Here is a 23059-nt window from a genome sequence, read left to right as displayed (position 1 = left end):
GTGACTTTTATAAGGGGCCAGCAGAGACTACTCAGTGAGCCAGAGTGGGGGAGAGGAGGGAGATAAAACTTTCCGAGGAGGAGTGGAGGAAAAATAGAGAGAAAGGACAAAGTAAAGTATTGTGTTTTTGCTTGAACTATGTTGTGGGCTCGTAGGAAAGAGGAAGACCTTCTCCACGAGAGAAGAAAAGAAAAGAAAAAGCTTGTCCTTTTATAAGTGTGCCTCCTGCATCTGTCTGTGTCAGGTTAAGCGCTGGTATAGTTCCATCTACTGTCACAACAGGCACATGTCTGCCTTTCTAAATGATGTCCAATCAATTCAGTTTGCCACGGGTGGACTCCAGTCGAGTTCTAGACACATCTGAAGCAGAATTAAAATAAACAGGATAAACATGAACACAATTTGGAGTGCCATATTTCATTTTTTGATTTTTAATAAATTTACCCATTTAAAACTAAATGTACGACACAATAAAGTGTGCAGAAAGTGAAGGGGTCTGAATACTTTAAGTCCACAGGATATAAACAACAAGCTGGTTAAGTTGACTGATGATGCCAAACTAGGTGGAAAGGCAGGTAATATGGAAGCAGCTAAATCGTTACAGAGAGACTTTAACTCCATACAGGTTTGGGTTTATTTGTGGTAGATGAACTTTAATATTAGTGAACATTAAGTATTACATGTCGGAAGTAGAAATGTTAGATTTGAATACAGTGTGAGAAGTTTGAAACTCAAAAGTACTCCTAATGAGAAAGACCTGGGAGTCATAATGGACTCATCACTATCTGCATCAGGACAGAATATAGTGCTCAACAAGGTGTGGTGGATGGATGGGGCTACTACCCGGCCAGGATCCCAGTTTCATGGAAGGACTGGGGGAGAGAACACATACAGGGCATAATGGATTGCGGCAGCGCCACATTTTCCCACAGGGCATAATGGAAACTGGAGTTCTGTAAGTCAGCCCTGTTGGGTTCTGTGGGTGCCACCAGAGGGTGCTGCAGGGACTGTGGAGTCCTACTTTGTCGGGCTTCCACCTCACCTAGAAGTGCTTCTGAGCCACGCTAACAGGCCACTGGAAGTATTCCCGGGTGCAGGATAAAAGGAGCCTGCTGTCATTGTTCCAGGAGTCAGAATCTGGAGGAGGTGGACAAATCTTGCTGGAGGAAGAGTGGAAGTAGAGGAAAGAGAGAAAGAAGAGAAGGCAAAGAGCTTGGTGCTTTTATTGTGCTTTGGACTGTGCACTTTGCTGGGGAGGTGGGAAACAGTGGAAAAGCGTTTCCCACAGCAAAAATAAAAAGTGTGTGTGGCTGAGCTTGTGTCCTGTGTCTGTCTGTGTTGAGTCTGGGGAGCTAAGCGCCCCCTACAAGCCACAAAGGCTAAGAGGACGTACATCATGATGTGTGGAGTAATAGGCTTGGTCTAATTTTTACAAAAAGGGACAAAGCAGTGCTATGAAAAGTCCAGAGAAGAGCGACTTGGCTGATTCCAGGACAAAGAGGTAACAGCTATGAGGAGCGACTGAAGGAGCTGAAACTTTTCATTTTAAGCAAACAGAGATTAAGAGGAAGCATGATTGAAGTGTTTAAGATTAGGAAATAATTTAGTACAGTGGATTCTTGCTGTAATTTTAAAATAAACTCGCAACAAGAATACAGGGACACAATTAGAAACTTGTTAAGGGCAGATTTTTCATAATCGTTATAACGTTTTTCTTCATATAGAGAACCACACATGACCAAGTAGTGTGGTGAATAGTAGGACTATAGGGACCTTCAGATCTTGACTTTGATGTTATTTTAAAAATTCTAAGTGAATATAATGGATGAGTTAGTTGGGCTGAATGGCCTTTTGTTGTTATAATTGTTCAGATGTGATGTTCTAATTTTTATTTTTATCATGTCATTTTGTCACCATTTTGAGTTTATATACCCTGCCATTTTGGAGCTTTGAATTGTTAGGATGGTCTGTCTTGTTAGGTGTTATTTTTCAGCCAGACTCCTTCCCCTCGTTGAAGTTCAAATGACATTTTTATATCTGATTATTCATTTCTGATTATTTTATGTATGTTTATTAATATTCTTGGCCATTTAGTTTCTGTGTTTCTACTGTGGTATATTGGGGCCGTACAGCTCCCCAAACCCGAACACAGACAGGCAGAGAGACACAAGTCCAAAAGCAACACACCCTTTCATGTTTTTTGTTGCCCTTACAGCACACAAGTCTTCACAATAATGCTCAATCCCATCTCTCTCTTCTCTTCTCTCTTTCTCTCTGATCTCTGCCGCCTCCACTCCTCTCCCAGCAAATGTTGTCCTCGGCCTCCTGACTCTGGCTCCTTGAACGAAGTGAAGTGGCCTCATTTATACTGTATCCAAACGTGCTCCAGGTGTTCTCTGGTAATCATCTGGCAGCACTTCCTGGTGTGGCAGAAGTGCTGCATGGGCACCTGGATCCTCTTCTATTCGCACTTCCAAGTGTGATGGAAGTGCTGCAGTCCAGGACTCCGAAAATGTCCAGGTGCCCTCTGGGGCAGCTCCGATGTTACCCAGGGGGGCTGTCCTCTCATGTTCCGTGAGAGGTATTGTGTCTCTTAGTAAAGGCATTCCAGCCATCCGCTACACTATGCCTTATCTTTTATGTTCTGCGTGTTTTGTGGGTGGTCTCCAAGAGCCACCTGCCCATCACCACAAGAGACTGCCCTTCAGCCCCAGGCTGAGTAAAATCCAGAGTCCTTTGCAGTTCATTGTGAATGCGCTTGTGGTAAGGTAAGTTCTTCTGCGTTTTTGCTCTTTCGATTTTTTTGTAAAATACTGGATTTTGGTAAATCTTTGCTCTCTCAACCCACATTTAGGTAGTCTATTTGGACTTTGTTTGCTTTTGGGCATTTCTTTCTGTGCCTTTGTACTCCTCATAATTTATTTTTGCAAACAGAGCTTTTTGTAGAATAAATCTTTTTATTTATAAAGGTTCTATATCACCCTTTGTGTGATGAGCTGGGTTTTGTTGAATTTTTTGAGTATTTTTTGGGGACTCTGGTGATTAGGAACTCTCTAGTTCTGAAAAAAGGTGACTGTATACATTAATCAATGTCTATAGTTTATGTAAATAAAAGTGAAGACTTCACAAGAGACTTGGCTTAAAGGAACAAATACTGATTGCTGGTCTTGTTTCACTGTAGCTTCATTTCCTTGACTTTGAGTTTACAACACTGTATTACTTGTATAGCTCAAAATCACACAAGGAATGCGTCAATGGGCTTTAATAGGCTCTGTTTTTGATAGCCCCTCAGCCTTGATTCTCTAAGAAGACAAGAAAAAATCCCCCAAACAAAACACTTTAGGGAAAGAAAAGGAAGAAATCTTGGGCAGGCAGAGAACCCCTCCCAGGTAGGTTAGGCGTGCAGTGGGGTAAATATAATAAACCAGGGGTGCCCAATGCATAGATCGAGATCGACTGGTAGATTGTGTTGCTTTTAAAAATTTTTTTTAAACGTTAGTCTATCATATAAAAATAAAATCTGGAATAGCCTGCCAATAGGAATTCGCCAGGCTGATACAGTAGAGCACTTTAAAACACTGCTGAAAACACATTACTTTAACATGGCCTTTTTATAACTTCATTTTAATCGTAATTTAACTTAATCCTGATACTCTATGTTCAATCTCCTCAAAATAACTATTCATGGTGGCTCTAGAATCGGTACTGACCCCTACTCTTTTTTCTGTTTCTTTTTCCGGTTTCTTTGTGGTGGTGGCCTGCGCCACCTCCACCTACTCAAAGCGTCATGATGCTCCAACAGTGATGGATGGATTAAAAGGAAGAAGTCTACGTGACCATCATCATCATCGGGCCCTTCCGTGAGAATCCTAAATCCAAAGAGGACTGTTTCATTTATATTAGGTAGAATGCCCAGAGGGGACTGGGCGGTCTCATGGTCTGGAATCCCTACAGATTTTATTTTTTCTCCAGCCGTCTGGAGTTTTTTTGTTTTTTCTGTCCCCCCTGGCCATTGAACCTTACTCTTATTCGATGTTAATGTTGATTTATTTTGTTTTATAATTGTGTCTTTCATTTTTCTATTCTTTAATATGTAAAGCACTTTGAGCCACTGTTTGTATGAAAATGTGCTATATAAATAAATGTTGTTGTTGTTATATATCCCCACTATGGCATTTGCCACTTGATTGACATACAGGCCAGTCTGAGATCTCTTTTCTTCTAACACACTGGTCATCCCGCACACACGAGCGAGCTACTGCAAAACTCCGGCTGTGATCTAGTTAGCCTTCCAATTTATATCGACTAAAGATGGGATTTGAAAAAAAAATGTTTGGGGAGGGTATGGGCTTAATGTGGAATTGGATTTTTTTTCCCACAATGTCACAATCGAAGTGCATTTGTCTGACGTACGAGGTTCGATCCCTGATGAGTGGTGGAGTGTGTACACCTAATGAGCCCAAAATAGGGCGAAACACATGTCGTGTACTCTTAGCATTATTTGACAGAACCCCCCGCGATAGGTGAAAATCCGCGAAGTAGAAATTATATGTTTGTATGGTTATTTTTATATATTTTAAGCCCTTAGAAACTCTCCCACACTGTTTATAAATATTCTCCGCACAGTTATACAGTAAACCCTTGTTTATAGCGGTTAATCCGCTCCAGACAGATAAATGAATTTCCACGAAGTAGTATTCTTTATTTATAAATCTAATATTTTCGCAGTTAGAGCATAGAAAACATGTTTACGACCTTCTAAATACGTTTTTTAACATTATCAGAGCCCTCTAGACATGAAAACACCCTTTAGTCAAAAGTTTAAACTGTGCTCCATGACAAGACAGAGATGACAGTTCTTTCTCACAATTAAAAGAATGCAAACATATCTTCCTATTCAAAGGAGTGCGCGACAGGAGCAGAGAATGTCAGAAAGAGAGAGAGCGAGAAAAGCAAACAATCAAAAATCAATAGGGCTGTTGGGCTTTTAAGTATACAAAGCACCGCAATAAAGCGACCACAATGAAGGGAGCAATGTGAAGATAGTCTTTCAGCATTTTTTAGAGGAGCGTCCGTATCTTCTAAGCAAACAGCCACTGTGTAAACAGCCCCTCTGCTCACACCACCTCCGTCAGGCGCAGAGAATGTCAGAGAGAGTGAGAGAGACAGAGACAAGCAAACAATCAAAAATCAATACGGGCTGTTAGAGCTTTGAAGTGTGCGCACCGCGTGGGAAGCATATCTTATATCATTGAGGAGTTTTATTTAATACGTAATACATGCTCTGATTGGGTAGCTTCTCAGCCATCTGCCAATAGCGTCCCTTGTATGAAATCAACTGGGCAAACAAACTGAGGAAGCATGTACCATAAATTAAAGACCCATTGTCCGCAGAAATCCGCGAACCAGTGAAAAATCCGTGATATATATTTAGATATGCTTACATTTAAAATCCGCGATGGAGTGAAGCCGCGAAAGTCGAAGCGCGATATAGCGAGGGATCACTGTATGTATATATATATATATATATATATATATATATATATATATATATATATATATATATATATATATATATACCCCTGCAATACACTAAACAGAAACAGAGCTTATTGCATCCCTTTGTACTTTGGTGATTTTTGCCAGAGCCTGACAAGCCTTTCGAAAAGCCCTTAGAGAAGGACCTTCTTAATCCTGAAACTCTAAAAGTATAACTGTCCGAGAGGATTTCATTGAAAGTTATTTGAGGCAACTAAATAAGTGATAAAAGAACAAATCCCTGTGCTTGCCTCTATGCACTTCTGAATCCTGCTAGTTTTCTGAAATTCTTTTTAGGTCACTGATATAAATGAATATACTTTGCTTTTTACTTCCTCACCATGGCTCTTTAATTACCAACTGCTCAGCTGGGTCTGAACTTGCTCTGTTCACCATCATTACAAGTCTCCGAAGATGTCCCACTCCCTCTATGATGCCATCAGACAATGAATTGCCGACAATATTGCTGTCATGAACTTGACAGTTCCTAAGCACCAAGTCCCAGCGACTGCAGCAAACAGTCTCACAAGCGGAAAGATCCATCAACCTTCGGTTTGGAGCAAAAAAAGCTACTCAAAGAATCTTTAGAAATAAAATATTTATTTTACAAATGTGCTCTAAAACAAAGAAGCTCCAAAGAGCAAAAAAGGCCAGGAAGGAGTTGCCACAAATAACAAAGGCAATCAAAGGCACACAAGTCCCAAAAACACAAATGAAGGAGGCAAAAACAGAGCCTAGGGGTCAACAAAACCCACTAAGTCTACAAAAGCACAAAATAATCACAATAACTCACCAACACCACCAAGTGCATTCATTCATTTGGCAGATTTTAAATAAATTCAGTTTTTATGATCAGTGAGAAACGGGTAATTTGCTCTTTCCAACAAGTGCCTCCATTCCTCTTAAGGTCATTTTATGGCTGGAAGTTCACGATTAGCTATGTCATAGTTCTATTCCGTGGGAGATTGTTTTCTTGAGAAAACTGCACGATAGATGTACAATCTCATGGTCAGAATATTTTCGAGGCAATGCTGTTCCTGCACCAGTACTAGACACATCTACTTCTATAATGATCGGTTCGACCAGGGTTGGTTGTCTCAAGATAGAATATTAGATCAATCTAGACATGAACAGGCCATTCAGCCCAACAAAGCTATCCACTTAATTCTTTCAAATTAGCATGAAGTCCAGTGTAGAAGCGCTAGTGAAGAATGTCTTCAGCCTGTCAGAAGCTTCTTGTCCCTCTAAAGCCCATATGAACAGCCAGGATTTTTTGGTCAGAGAGTTAATGGCAGCAGTTATTATGGACTTTGCCATAGATCTGCTGTCCTCTAATGGCTTTACCATGATTTTTGTGGTTGTCGATCACTTCTTAAAATATGCCTGTTTTATTCCTCTCAAGAAACTTCCCTCAGCAGTAGGACAGGCCACCATATTTTTTAACTATATATATCATTAGTTTACATGAAACTCCTAGTTTAATAATCTCTGATTGTGGATCACAATTTGTGTCCCGTTTTTGAAGAATATTTTGTGAACGTCTGCACTGTTCTGTTCTGTAAACCTATATTCTGAATATCATCCGGGACTAATGGATAGACAGAGCAAACAAACTGTGATTTGGACAAACACCTCCAGTGCACAATTAATGCTAAAACCAAAATAACTGCGTTGACTTTTTGTCCTTGGCTGGATTTACCAGAAATGTTCTTTATCATTCAGAACTTAAGATGTCACCCTTTGAATGTTTATATGGATTCCAACCTCATCTGTTAGATTCTGTCACACACGTGCGAGTAGGAGGCAGCTAAAGGGCCTCTGTAATTGTAATAAAACATCCAACCAGGGGGAGGCGGAGTGCGCTGACTGTTTTTCTCAGTTCCCTACAGACCTTTCCTGGGAAATCCTGCAAGGTTCCGGCGCCTCAGAAGACATCACTTCCGATTCCGGCCCTTTTGATGACGTCACTTCCTTTACGGGCCTTTAAAGTCTCCATCTTTGTCTATTATAATCAGTTCTGTTTTGGACTCTGTTCTATGCACATCGTGCTTAAAAAACGTGACTTATGCGGCCAGGAAAACAATATATGGGTGGCTGCCCTAAATCTTTATGATGTCTGTGTTGCTTAATTATCACAATTCATTCTTTCCGAACTATTATTACTACTAATTAAAATTATTTATTTTGAGAAATTTTTGGGGATTTAGTTTGGCTCTGAACTTTGATTTCTAGGTTTAGCATTTCTGGTTTTGTTGTTTCTCCCTTTGATCTCCGGTGGTGACCACTTGCTTCTTTTTCTAAAATATGTCTGACCTCACGTTAAAATCATTACAATTACCTGCTATTTTTTACAATCAGACTTTGAATGTGGTGTTACTTTATTCAGTAATAAATTCCACAAATATTTTTAAATAAAAAAGCAACACACTACAGAATATATGACCTGAAGGTTTGTAAGTAATGCATGTTTAAATGTAATTCACCATTATGGTTTCCAATGAGCTATTAAAAAATAAAATAATCTTTTTACCTCTTCTTCATTACAGAAACATATCATCAGAAATGACAGCGTTAGTCAACTAAAAGGTGTATGCCTATTTTTATTCTCATTGCCACCAAATGGGCATGAAATGTATTGTATGCCAAGATTCGATTGCTTGCTCCTACCGTCTACTAATGGATGCATAATTGAGTTCTTTATAACTTTTAAAATTATAATTCATTCAAAGGCAGCACTCAAACAAGGTAAGTGATTTTCCTTTTGCTTTTAAAAGCTGCGTGGGCTCTCACTTGAGTTTTTCCATCATTTGAAAAAAAAAAAGCAAGCAATCATATAACACACATTTGGTTGAAAGGCTTTTTTCCTAGCTAATCAAAAAGGCAGTTGTAATAAAGTTTTATTTAACGGCTGACTGTTAACAGACCTAAAAAGGCCAGGTGGCTCTAAGGACTTTATCCACAAGCTGCCCACCTGAAATGGACTGTGCTGGAATCTCCTACAGATACAGCACAGAGTAGTGGTGGTACTCACTGTGCTTCAGCCATTCCCAGTGCTTGTCCCACTTCTCCAGTAGCTCCTTCTGTTTTGCCAGAAGCTTCTCCAGTTTATCTTTAATCTGCTCAAAATGAGAAAATAACAGGTTTGTCAATAAAATGTATGGCATCCCTTAGAGCCCAGGTGGTCAAAGTCAGTCCCGGAGGGCTGCAGTGGCTACAGGTTTTTGTTCCAACCCAGTTGCTTAATTAGAAAACAATCCTCACCAATAATTTAATTTCATTTTTACTTGTTAGTGCTTTAACTCTACTATGTCAGGTCATTCTCATATCCTAGTTTTTTTCCCTTTCTAAGGATATCATCCAAATGATATGAAGTCTAAAATGAGTGACTAATTCTCAGTCCTTCACTTTTTTCTCTTCACTTTCCTTCCAAATATTTAATTAAACCAAATAAATACACACAGGGTTAAATGCAAACAAGCTAAATGGAGATTTACTGGTTTCTTTTGTCGTTTGCATCTTATCTTCTTATATATAAATGTCTACACGTGGAAGTGTCTCTCTGTCTGGCCCGGAAGTGAGAGGAGGAGTCGGGCTAAGGGCTCCAACTCAGAGAATACGCAACCGAGGCCAGCACATCGGCAAAGTGAAACCGCCAAAGAAAGACTCACTCGCTTAGCAGCTAATACAGGAGCGAGGCGAACACATCGGCAAACGGTATCCCTTTTACTTTTCCTCCCGCCACTAATACACAAGCGAGACGAGCATGTCGGCAAAACAAAACCTCCAAAGAAACTTTCAATTACCTGACATCTCGACATTTTAATTTTTTTCTGACGATTTCTAGAACCCCGTGCTTTTTACAGCATAGGCTTACACAGCTGGTATAATATAAATGTCTACGTGTGAAAGTGTGTGTGTCTGTCTGTCCGGCCCGGAAGTGTGAGGCTACAGCATGAAGCTCAAAGAAATCGACTCTGTTGCAAAAAAGTGAAACCGCGAAGAAAAGAGAAACTTGCTTTGCCACTAATACACAAGCGATGTGAGCAAATCGACAAAAATGACACACCCAAAGAGAGAGAAACTTGCTTAGCCACTGACAGACAACGAAGGCAAGCTCGTCAGCAAAACAAAGCTGCCGAGGAAAAAGAACCTCACTTAGCCACTAATGCACAAGCGATGCAAGCACATCGACAAAATGAGACCTCCAAGGAGAGAGAAACTCACTTAGCTGCTGATAGACAATGGAGGAGAGCACATTGGCAAAACGAAACTGCTTATAAAAGAGAACCTCACTTAGCTGCTAATCCACAACCGATATCATTGATTGATTGATTGAAGTGCCAGAATCCATTGTTTCTAGGAGTCCGGGCTTTTTACAGCACAGGCTTACACAGCTAGTTGCTAATGAGGAGCAATTAAAAACAGAGAACACAGCTCTTTAAGACTAAAATAAGCAATAAGCATTCAAAATCTTAAGTTGTCAAGTGTTATTTGAGCAATAAGTGCTTCTTATTAGGCCATTGGGTTGGAACAAAAACCTGCAGCCACTACGGCCTGCCAGGAACGACTCCAACCCCTGCCTTACAGACTATTGTGTTCACAATTCCCAAATGAATTTTTAGCTGTTTTAAACCATTTTCTCAAATTTATTTTAGTAGTGTACATTTAATATATTTTTTTGTATCCTCACAACCAAAACAAACATGCATCCACAAGCTAATCATGGAAATACAACTTAAACCTTATGTCCTGAACATGAAGGTCTGGCAAAATAATCTCTCTTTTCAAATATTAATGGGGGCCTGCATCAGATATGTGTGAACTCCGTCTCTCCCAACTGATATTTAACTCTACTGCTTTCCTCCCCTTTTTTAGCTACTTTGTAAGTATGTGTGGTTTGCTATATTAGTTCACTGTGCCTATACAAAATATCAGTCCCCTTGGAAGTCTTCACATTTTTTTGTTATAAAACATTGAATCACAGTGGATTTGAGTTGGCTTTTCTGACACTGATTACCTGTGTAACCACAAGGAGGCGGCACCGAGCCCTAAAAAACCAGACACAATATTATCACAATTCTAGGTTCACATAAAAGGTTTTTTATTGACCAACAACACTTTTTCAAATAATCAGCACCCAAAATACTTCAGCTTTTCCTTCTTCCACCTCCAGTTGAGTGTCGCCCACTGCCTCCTGACTCGGACTCCCCGAGGTGAGACTGTGGGCTTCTTTAATCTGGTCCCTTGACTGCTTCTGGTACCCAAAGATCCTGACAGGGTTATACTTTCAGACTCCAAGTCCCATGCCATCTTGTGGGTGGCTGTTATAAGTGGTCTGTGGCATCGGGCAAGTTTTAAATAAATAATCGTGAAAAAGAAGATGCAGGCCTAGAATTGGGTGCGGGTGTGAGCTAGCGTGCTTTGCTCCAGTGACGGCTGGGGTGGCTGGCTGATCACACACACACACACACGTGAATGAGAGTATCAGTCAGGTGCCTTATTCATGCCTCAGAGATAGCGACGTCTCATACCTGCTCCCAGTTAATCAAATATAAGGAGCCTACACCAAGGAGACAGAAAAAGGAAAGAAAAGGAGGTTAAAAGATGGATAGAAGGGTGGAATGTGGCAGGAGTGGTAGACGCTAAGATGCAGAAGAGAGCAGGCAGACAGCCAGGAGGAGAGTGCAATGGCATAGCATGAGGCCTACACTTGAGGGCTGAAGAGGATCACTCCCATTGAGTGTTTTTTTGGAGACTGCGGAGTGACCCGATGCTCACTCCTCCATAAGACTGATGAGTGCCAGTGGGAGTTGAAGGAGCAGAGGCTCAGCGTGGCACTACTAAGCACGGGCTTGAAGGGTGAGAATACAAATGAGGTCAGTTACTTTGTGTTTTATATTTGTAATTAATTTAGAACCCGTGATCCTGTGTTAGGATATAGCGGGTTGGATAATGGATGGATGGATGAATTAATTTAGAGATCTGTTTTCACTTTGACATTAAACATTTTTCCATTTTTTTTCCTTTGGTAAATATCATAACAAATGAAATCCCTTGTGATTCAATGCTGTATAACAAGAAAATGTGAATACTTTTTATGGGCTTGACATACACACACAGGTGTCAACATCATTTCCTAGGTTACAGAAAAAAATAACATTTTTGAATTACATTTTTATTTTACACATGTCATGTTGTGGCTCAAATAGATATTATTTAAAAATATACTGCTCAAAAGAATTAAAGGAACACTTTTTAATCAGAGTATAGCATAAAGTCAATGAAACTTATGGGATATTAATCTGGTCAGTTAAGTAGCAGAGGGGGTTGTTAATCAGTTTCAGCTGCTGTGGTGTTAATGAAATTAACAACAGATGCACTAGAGGGGCAACAATGAGATGACCCCCAAAACAGGAATGGTTTAACAGGTGGAGGCCACTGACATTTTTCCCTCCTCATCTTTTCTGACTGTTTCTTCACTAGTTTTGCATTTGGCTACAGTCAGTGTCACTACTGGTAGCATGAGGCGATACCTGGACCCTACAGAGGTTGCACAGGTAGTCCAACTTCTCCAGGATGGCACATCAATACGTGTCATTGCCAGAAGGTTTGCTGTGTCTCCCTGCACAGTCTCAAGGGCATGGAGGAGATTCTAGGAGACAAGCAGTTACTCTAGGAGAGCTGGAGAGGGCCATAGAAGGTCCATAACTCATCAGCAGGACCAGTATCTGCTCCTTTGGGCAAGGAGGAACAGGATGAGCACTGCCAGAGCCCTACAAAATGACCTCCAGCAGGCCACTGGTGTGAATGTCTCTGACCAAACAACCAGAAAGACTTCATGAGGGTGACCCAAGGGCCCCATGTCCTCTAATGGGCCCTGAGCTCACTGCCCAGCAGCATGCAGCTCGATTGGCATTTGCCATAGAATACCAGAATTGGCAGATGCACCACTAGTGCCCTGTGCTTTTTACAGATGAGAGTAGGTTCACCCTGAGCACGTGACAGAAGTAAAAGGGTCTGGAGAAGCCATGGAGAACATTATGCTGCCTGTAACATCATTCAGCATGAGCAGTTTGGTGGTGGGTTAATGATTGTCTGGGGAGGCATATCCATGGAGGGTCACACAGACCGCTACAGGCTTGACAAAGGCACCTTGGCTGCCATTAGGTATCAGGATGAAATCCTTGGACCCATTGTCAGACCCTATGCTGGTACAGTGGCTCCTGATGCACGACAATTCCTGGCCTCATGTGGTGAGAGTATGCAGGCAGTTCCTGGAGGATGAAGGAATTGATACCATTGACTGGCCACCACACTTTCCTGACCTAAATCCAATAGAACACCTCTGGGACATTATGTTTTGGTCCATCCAATGCCACCAGGTTGCACCTCAGACTGTCCAGGAGCTCAGTGATGCCCTGGTCCAGATCTGGGAGGAGATCCCCACAACACCATCTGTCATCTCATTAGAAGCATGCACCGATGTTGTCAGGCATGTATACAAGAACACAGGGGCCATACAAAGTGCTGCGTACAATTTTGAGTTGCTGCAATTAAATTTTGGCAAAATGGACTAGCCTGCCACATAATTTTTTCACTATGATTTTTGGGGCGTCTTTGAATTCAGGGCTCTGTAGGTTGAACATTTTCATTTCCATCAAATGATGTGGCATCCTTTCGTTCCTAACACATTACCCAGTCTATATCAGTATAGATATCCAGGAGGATTTCTTTTTCCCATTGAGATCTGATGTGTTTTCAAAGTGTTCCTTTAATTTTTTGAGCAGTTTATATATATATATATATGTTATTGATAATTTGTAAAAAGCTGCCTAATAATGTGTTTGCTGATGAGTAAGAAAAATTTCCGTCTCAGAAGGTTACCTCCTCTGCTGCTGGGTTCCTGGCTGCCAAGAGCGTCTTCCCCATCTCCACACACTGCATTACGCTCTTATTGCGGGCCTCAATCTCATTCTTTAAGCCCTGGTGGTAATTCATCAGCACCTCCACTGACGACACATCTCTGTGAAAAAAGAAGGAGGCAGTTTTGGTTTCATTGCTCATTCAGTTCAGACTGAGGCTAGTCAAAACAAAGAGGGTCAATTCTTCACTGAGTATGTTTTATGTGAAGATTTACAAAAAGCAGCCTATACGGTATTAGGAGAATTTGTTCATTAAATTAAAACTGCTATGAACGTTCGAAATGTTTCTGCACTCTGTTTACTAAGAATTTCAAATACAAACTTTTCTACATAGTCACCTTTCTTTGCGATGCAATTTTTCTAGTCACATGACACTCTCAAACCTGACCAATTACTACTCCTCCCGCCTTCACCATTTCCAATGAAAATATAAAAGTACAGGCTGGTCCAGATCTAATTATGCAGATCCAGATCGTCTAGATGACTTTGATTTATGCAGGGACAATTCCAGTTCAGTGCGAAAACGATTCTTCATGTTGTCAGTTCGCACACTTCTCAATGGTCCAGGATTTTTCGGGTGATTTTCTATGTAATAAACTTAAGTTATAGCGTAATGAAAACTGAAAAATGAAAATTAGATCTGGACCTCCCTATACAGAAACTTTTTGAATGTTCCACATGTGAATTGATCATTAAAGTCAAGACAGCCTCTTTAATCACTTTTCCATTTTCTAAATCTGCTTTTTCCAATATGGGGTTCAAAGGAAGCCAGCGTCTGTTGTATAAGCATCTGGCGCATGGGAGGAATTTAGCAAAGACGAACTGGCAGTTCATTAAAAGGCACACCCACTCACACAATGAAGGTGCCAAATAACATAAATGTCATGTCTTTAGCAGGTGGGAGGACATCAGAAGAAAACCGCATGCAAACGTGCTAAGAAGGTGTGACAATGAATGGGCTGGGATTCAAATGCTCGACTCTGGGACTGAGCCACCAGTCTATTCAAATGAACATATTCCTATCCAGTGTATGTCCATTAACAAGTCCTGCACCACTTTACAAATATCTTATAATAAAGACGAAACACAACATTTAAAGAAAACACAAAAATATAATGTTTATCTAAAAATGCATAGAAATTATACTAATCATCTTTGCACACATTTTTAATTGTATAGCACACCAAAAAGACATTTTTAAGTATTTTAAGTATAAAAGGAAATATCTTTTAATAAGCTACAAGGACATTATCTTCTTGCTGAGATCTGCGACTAAAAGGTATATATTAATATGAATGTTTGGATTTTTGAAATACTGTATGATTAAGCACAGGAGAGTTGTAAGCTTGACAAGCTTTTTTACACATATTTTTTATAATTCCTTTACAAGAATATCCCATCTAAAAAATAAATTTCTATGTTACTTATACTGTGTACTTTATAGTGATGCATTGATATCTGTCAAACTAATTCCACAGGAAAACATTTTTATTTTTTGTCACAGCATGCATAGCTCATGTGCATTTATTAGATGTTTCAGTTTAAGAACAGCTCCACTCATATTTGTTATTTATTATGTTACTTACCCGATGTAGTTTGTGCTGATGGCCAAAAACATTTTTTTAATTTCATGTTGACAAACGTGCAGAAAGAAAGGGGCACTTTAGAAGTCCTGTGGGTGGCAAAGGGTTGCTGTGACAGTTCATAACTGAAGAATATCAATTAATGGTGAGTGGTAGGCTTTCAGTTTCCTTTTTTTACAAGAAATTAAATTGAGTGTTTTCATTATTTTAATTATACTTTTGCTTTATTTTTAATGAAGACAAAGCTGAATGTGGAACTAACAGGCTACTAGTTTTTGCTCCGTCTAGAAGTGGCACAGCAGTGCAACGTCTAGCATAACTCTGAGAATACACAACAGTGGAAGACACAAAAGGCAGTGCCATGAAGGTCCATGAAGTATAACGCTGAAGATTCACCCTTAATTTACACTGAGAGCAACCTCAACCTTTCACACATGCTGTGATGATGGCTTTACAGATAACAATACCCACTGCCCTCAGGACAAATGACAAAACTGTCAAAGGGACAAAAACCACACCACCTCCGAGCAGCACCTTCACATAAAATTGTTTTCTTGCATCACTTGTTACTGATGTTTGCTGAGATTGAGTATGCTGCGGAGTCAGCATAAAGAAGAGGGACGCCTCACGCCTGGACAAACTGGTGAGAAAGGCAGGCTCTATTGTAGGAATGAAGCTGGACAGTTTGACATCCATGGCAGAGCGACGGGCGCTGAGCAGGCTCCTGTCAGTCACGGAGAATCCACTGCATCCACTGAACAGGATCATCTCCAGACAGAGGAGCAGCTTCAGTGACAGACTGCTGTCACCATCCTGCTCCACTGACAGACTGAGGAGACCCCACACTATGCGACTCTTCAATTCCACCGGGGGGTGGGGTTAGGGGGGGTAAACGTTAACATTATACAACGTTATTGTCTGTTATACCTGCATTTTTATCTCACTTTAATTTTATATTTTCTTTATCAGTATGCTGCTGCTGGAAATGTGAATTTCCCCTTGGGATTAATAAAGTATCTATCTATCTATCTATTATATAGTGCCTTATCTATCTATCTATCTATCAAATATATCATGCCTTTCCTTTCTATCTATCTATCTATCATATAGTGCCTTTCCTATCTATCTATCTATCTATCTATCAAATATATCATGCCTTTCCTTTCTATCTATCTATCTATTATATAGTGCCTTATCTATCTATCTATCTATCTATCTATCTATCTATCTATCTATCTATCTATCTATCTATCTATCTATCTATCAAATATATCATGCCTTTCCTTTCTATCTATCTATCTATCATATAGTGCCTTATCTATCTATCTATTGCAAACATTTCATTTGAGCCATTCAAACCTTAATATACTGCTCAAAACATACACACACAGGTGTCAACATCATTTCCTAGGTTACAGAAAAAAATAACATTTTTGAATTACATTTTTATTTTACACATGTCATGTTGTGGCTCAAATATATATTATTTAAAAATATACTGCTCAAAAGAATTAAAGGAACACTTTTTAATCAGAGTATAGCATAAAGTCAATGAAACTTATGGGATATTAATCTGGTCAGTTAAGTAGCAGAGGGGGTTGTTAATCAGTTTCAGCTGCTGTGGTGTTATTGAAATTAACAACAGATGCACTAGAGGGGCAACAATGAGATGACCCCCAAAACAGGAATGGTTTAACAGGTGGAGGCCACTGACATTTTTCCTTCCTCATCTTTTCTGACGGTTTCTTCACTAGTTTTGCATTTGGCTACAGTCAGTGTCACTACAGGGACCATGAGGCGATACCTGGACCCTACAGAGGTTGCACAGGTAGTCCAACTTCTCCAGGATGGCACATCAATACGTGTCATTGCCAGAAGGTTTGCTGTGTCTCCCTGCACAGTCTCAAGGGCATGGAGGAGATTCCAGGAGACAGGCAGTTAGTCTAGGAGAGCTGGACAGGACCATAGAAGGTCCTTAACCCATCAGCAGGACCAGTATCTGCTCCTTTGGGCAAGGAGGAACAGGATGAGCACTGCCAGAGCCCTACAAAATGACCTCCAGCAGGCCACTGGTGTGAATGTCTCTGACCAAACAATCAGAAACAGACTTCTTGAGGGTGGTCTGAGGGCCCAACGTCCTCTAGTGGGCCCTGTGCTCACAACCTAGCGCAGTGGAGCTCGATCGGCATTTACCATAGAATACCAGAATTGTCAGGTCCACCAATGGCACCCTGTGTTTTTCACAGATGAGAGCAGGTTCACCCTGAGCACATGTGACAGACGTTGAAGGGTCTGCAGAAGCCATGGAGAATGTTATGCTGTCTGTAACATCATTCGGCATGACCAGTTTGGTGGTGGGTCAGTGATGGTCTGGGGAGGCATATCCATGGAGGGACACACAGACTTCTACAAGCTAGACAAAGACACCTTGACTGCCATTAGGTATCAGGATGAAATCCTTGGACCCATTGTCAGACCCTACGCTGGTGCAGTAGGTCCTGGTTTTCTCCTAATGCACGACAATGCCCGGCCTCATGTGGCAAGAGTATGCAGGCAGTACCTGGAGGATGAAGGAATTGAAACAATTGAATGGCCTTCACGATCCCCTGACTTAAACCCAATAGAACATCTGTGGGACATTATGTTTCGGTCCATTAGGCGCCGCCAGGTTGCTCCTCAGACTGTACAATAGCTCAGGGATGCCCTCATACAGATCTGGGAGGAAATGCCACAAGACACCATCCGTCGTCTCATTAGGAGCATGCCCCGACGTTGTCAAGCATGCATACAAGCTCGTGGGGGCCACACAAGATACTGAAAAGCATTTTGAGTAGCAGAAATTAAGTTTTTGAAAAAATGGACTAGCCTGCCACATCTTCATTTCACTCTGATTTTAGGGTGTCTACACAATTGAGCCCTCTGTAGGCAGAAAACTTTTATTTCCATTAAAAGACTTGGCATCCTTTTGTTCCTAAGACATTGCCCTGTCGTTATTTGTATAGATATCCAACTTCATATTGAGATCTGATGTATCTAATGTGTTTCTTTAAAGTGTTCCTTTAATTTTTGTGAGCAGTGTAATAATAATAATTATGATAAATAATAATGTTATATATATAGCGCCTTTCCCTAGCTCAGGCACTTCACAGAAGTCGCTTTGTATCTGTTATCTGGAATTCACACACAGATCTGACAAGCCTTGTTGTGCGGCTAGTCTTAAAGAAAAAAATCGAGAGTGGTCTTCCCCTCGACTTTCTCGTACACTCAGATATGGGGATGGATATTTGAGGAGTAAACCGCAAGACAATGATTATTTTTTATCATTACGTACATTAAAGAACCATCAACAACAAATCAAATCAAATTAATAATACATTGAACAATTATTATAAAACTAAAGTTGAATAAATTGGACTCTGCAGCTGCATGAATAAAAAAATATCTGTGATAATTTTATTTTCACAAGCACTTCAGGTAAATGACCACTTTCAGTAAGTGGAAGTGGGTCAAAAGTTGCAAGAGACTTTAGTAATGTCTGTAATTTAATTTACGTAAAGCAAAAATGTTCTCAAATATGTATGTATTACCATTTGAATGTCCAATGGAAAATTGTGATTATCTTGAAAACCAGTCATTTTTCAAAAAAATGCAGAGACAAAAAAAATGCTTAGAATGTGGTGCTTTACCATAATGTGAAGTAAATTTTTTATAATTTTGGGGAAATGTTTCATGTAAAATATCACTTCTGGTTAGCGGAAATATAAAACGTAGAAAAATCTACTTTTTGTACCCAAAACTTATATGCAAAATGTGGTTGACCTAAGTGAACATAAATACACAGACATAATTCCAAAAATGGTATTTTCAGAGTCAGGGAGGTCTAAAACGTAGAGATTCATCATCAACTTTTTGGAGGATTCCAATACTTTCCCTATACTTCATATATTATAAAGTAAAAATAAAGTGAAAGTCACCGCCCAAAGTACTTACCTTGGCTTTTCACCGGTGCCAATCTGACAGATGATACCATCCATCCAAGAAACCAGGTCCCGTACTACCCCAAAGAATCGCAGTTTGTCAGTTGATGTGGTGATTTGAAGTCTGCATTCTTCACAGGATGTCAGCAGCTCTTTCCAGGCCTGCATTACTTCTTGCTCTTTCGCTACAATGGCGTCTGCTTTTTCACCAGCATAGACAGTACGCAACTGGGCTGCACTCTCCTGGAGTTGGCGCACCTGATGAAAACATCAGAACAGGTAGGAGCAGGAAATAGAGTGCCAGCTTACAAGGAGCGAACTCCATATTGTAAGTAATGTTATAGCTATTGTATGTGGCTGGTAAAAACAAATAATTTTAACTAAGGAATAATAGATAAAAAGAAGGAACCATTTCCCATCACCAACCACCACCTAGCTCTGTGAAGATGATGTTAGGAAAAAAATAAATAAAAGAGCGCCTTGATGGCCACAAAAGTGGACCATAACCCAACCCTAAAAGGTACCCCAGGGTGCCCAATGCGTCGATCGCGATTGACTGGTAAATCACAAAGGTAGTGCAGGTAGATTGTGTTGCATACAAAAAAAAATGGTTTTAACCGTATATCCTCCCTATGCCACTTGATTGACGTATAGGGCGGCCAATCTGAGATCTCTTCTCTTCTAACACACTGGTCATCCCGTACGCACGATCAGAAACGGGGACTACTGCAAAACTCCGGCTGTGATCTAGTTAGCTTTCCAATTTATATCGACTAAAGAAGGGATTTAAAAAAATGTGTTCTTTATGGACTGGATGTGGAATTGGAAGATGATTTTTCTCTCTCACAATGTCACAATCGAAGTGCGTTTGTCTGATCTGTCAATCTATTATTACTATTCCAAAGAAGGAAAATGTGAAAAGGCATTTTCGAACTGTTCATAAAAGCTACGAAACTGACGTCCTTCCAAAAAGCGATCTGAGAAAGAGAAAGGAGAGGGAACTAAAAATGCAGTTATTCGGACAGCCGTCATTTTTCACTCGGCTGAATTCATATATACTGTATATGTAACATTTTTAATGTAGGTAGATCATTTTGACCTGGTTATTTTAGAAGTAGCTTGCAAGACGAAAAATTTGGGGCTCCCCTGAGCTAGACATTACACATTACTAGGTACCCAGCTTCATACCAGCTTATAGACAGCCATTTTTTAATAGAAGAGCCAGATAAACAGTAAGTCGGGGACATAAAAAGCACAAGAAATGCCATATTGTAAAAAGGACGATTTACAGAAGCTTTCTAAGAGAGGTCAGTGGTACCTTTTCAGCAAACGTCCCCAAGAAAGAGCTTCTGCTGTACAGAATTAGAAGAATAAGACGAAAGATCTTGGAAGACAAATGTACAGTATGATGTAAGAAATCATTGTGAAGGAATACACCATTTATAGAGCAGTGGTGGCGTATTTAAAAGAAACATTAATAAACTCTGATGCCTTTGAGGAGCCTGGTCTTGGATACGCAGTGGAGTGTTGTCTTATTTGTTAAAAGGTATTGTAACAGATGTTACATTGTTTTTTCATTTTTCAATTTATAGATACTAAATTTACATCAAGACTGATGTAAATTATTTGGCTTAAAAATTATATTGCCATGCTTTATTTTTCCATAAAAAAACAACAATAATAATAATAATAATAATTACTGGATTATGTTTGGACACACAGACATTGCAAAAATAAAACTAAAAAGGCAGTGCAGCAACATTATGACTGTAACACCAGGCTTTGAATTCATTGCTAAAAACTGACCTAATTCAAAGTCAAAATAGAAAAGAAAACATAGACTATATAAAATATAACAGACATCAAAACTTGGCAACCCCGGTCTCCTGGTCCTCACTACCACCTGTGAACTCCTTATATGTGTTCTTGGCACACTGAAAATTTTGTATACTTGGCTTTTTGTATGAAAAGCTCTGACATTGTGCATTGAGTGGACAGCGATCCTGCTTTCTCTGCATACACTAGCGTAGACACAGTAAAACGGAATCATTGAACGATGGAGAAAAATGCTTTATTATATTTTGATCAAATTAAATTTTATAATTTCATTCGACAGTTTATTTTGAGGAATATGGGGACACAGTTGGACACACTTCCATCCATCCATTATCCAACCCACTATATCCTAACTACAGGGTCACGGGGGTCTGCTGGAGCCAATCCCAGCCAACACAGGGCGCAGAGCAGGAAACAAACCCTGGGCAGGGCGCCAGCCCACCGCAGGGCACACACACACCCACACACACCAGGGACAATTTAGGATCGCCAATTCACCTAACCTGCATGTCTTTGGATTGTGGGAGGAAACCCACACAGACACGGGGAGAACCCGGGAAGCAAACCTGGGTCTCCTAACTGTGAGGCAGCAGCGCTACCCACTGCGTCACCGTGCCGCCCCTGGACACACTTGTTCAGGGTAGATTTCATAGAAATGTTAGGAAGTTTGTCTTCATAGAGAATCACAGACACTTGGGAAAAATGACCAAGTAGTGTGGTAGGCAGTAGGGCTTTATGGACTTGATGTTATTTTAGAAGAATTAAATGGATAGGACTGGCAAACTTTGTTGGGCTGAATGGCCTGTTCTTATCTAGATTATTTTAATGTTCTAAAAACACCTGATAAAAAGGCAAGTCACTGTATAACCCAGGTTAGAGCTCTGTAGAAATAACAAGCCAACTTATTTCCAGTGTCATTATACTCAAATGATCAAAAATACATCTGCAACTTTTCTGTTCACTTTCAAACTATTCATAAAGCACATTTTAAAAAATTATATGTATTTTCGTTATCGGCAGCTCACTCTGTGTGGGTGCGAGTGGGCATTGATAACGTAGTCAAGAGAACATTATAGCGGATTGGAGGTGGACAGCAAAAATAATTTGACACCTACACTCTTCACTCACCAAAATAACAGAAATGTGACTGCAAAGTGAGCCAGGCTGAAATTAGGAATACAAATAGAAGTTACAAATATCAGAATAAAATAGTGTCTTGTTGGAAAATAATATTACAAATCCATTGCTCACAGCAACCTCAATGTCACTGAATAGTGAGGGTTTCTGAACCTGTTTTTAAAGGGAACATTCCCCAAAATGAACCAGTAGTAAAACTGATCAATCCAAAAGGTATATGGACCATCCAATGAATGGTGATGGTCCACCTCGCCCTCGTTGTTTGGTCCTGTGCCAGTCCTACACCACCTTATGGGGCCTGCAGTCCCAGCGCTGACAGAGAGTACCACTTAAAAGGCTTTTATGATTGCTGCTACCACTTCAATGTGGTTAGAGACCAGTGCTTATCCAAAAGGGACAGTTGTTTCTTCTCACCCCATGCTCTTTCAGGACAGCAAAGCTCCCTGTGATTACAACAGAGCATGGTAGATAATCAGGGTGGGGGAGTAGAGGTATGAACAGAGCAAAAGACAGGAGGACAGTGGGCATCAAGAGAAGAATGGAGGGGAGAAAAGAGAGTGCTTGTTGTAGAGTCCACCAAGTGTTGGGTAAAGTAATCAGAAGAAAGAAGTACAGAAAGGACAGAAGCAGAGAAAATCTTCCTTCTATATATCCTTACTACCTTCTAAGGATATACAGAAGGAAGATTTTGTCAAATTGTGATAGCTGAAAGTAAAGGAGGAAGTGGAGAAAGGAGAACAACAGAAAAGGAAATTAAAAAAGTGGTCTGAGATATGCAAGGGAGTAATGGACAGGGAGGGAGGAGAGGTGAGATTGACTATGAAAATGAGATTAACATGATGACCTGCCAAATGAGCAGGAGACGACAGAAACTCAGAGAAGGAAAGAGAAGTGATAAGGGTAAGGAAACCAAATGAACAGGAAGAGTCAAAGTTTATGTTGAAACCTCCTAGAAATATAACAGGATTGGAGGATCAGGATATAGAAGAGTTTGTGCAAAAAAATCACATGTGGACCTGGAATGTGAGCAGCAGGCTGTTAGGGAAGGTTACTTGAACAGCATTGC

At 40.3% G+C, this 23059-nt stretch overlaps 1 protein-coding gene across 1 annotated transcript in view; it reads right to left on the bottom strand.

The window, feature by feature from the left end:
• Positions 1 to 23059, bottom strand: part of LOC120538737 (spectrin beta chain, non-erythrocytic 4-like) — a 461881-nt gene that overhangs the window by 58767 nt on the left and 380055 nt on the right. Inside the window, exons 29-31 of the mRNA XM_039768162.1 lie at positions 19034 to 19278; positions 13423 to 13561; positions 8570 to 8654 (exon numbers count right to left, since the gene is read on the bottom strand). Of these exons, the coding sequence (XP_039624096.1) occupies positions 8570 to 8654; positions 13423 to 13561; positions 19034 to 19278 (469 nt within the window). The remainder of the gene's footprint in view (positions 1 to 8569; positions 8655 to 13422; positions 13562 to 19033; positions 19279 to 23059) is intronic.

Source organism: Polypterus senegalus, chromosome 11 (genome assembly GCF_016835505.1).
Source record: "Polypterus senegalus isolate Bchr_013 chromosome 11, ASM1683550v1, whole genome shotgun sequence".
Taxonomy (NCBI): Eukaryota; Metazoa; Chordata; class Cladistia; order Polypteriformes; family Polypteridae; genus Polypterus; species Polypterus senegalus.
The sequence above is the reverse complement of the archived record's forward strand: the minus strand, read 5'-3'. Positions and strand labels throughout refer to the sequence as shown.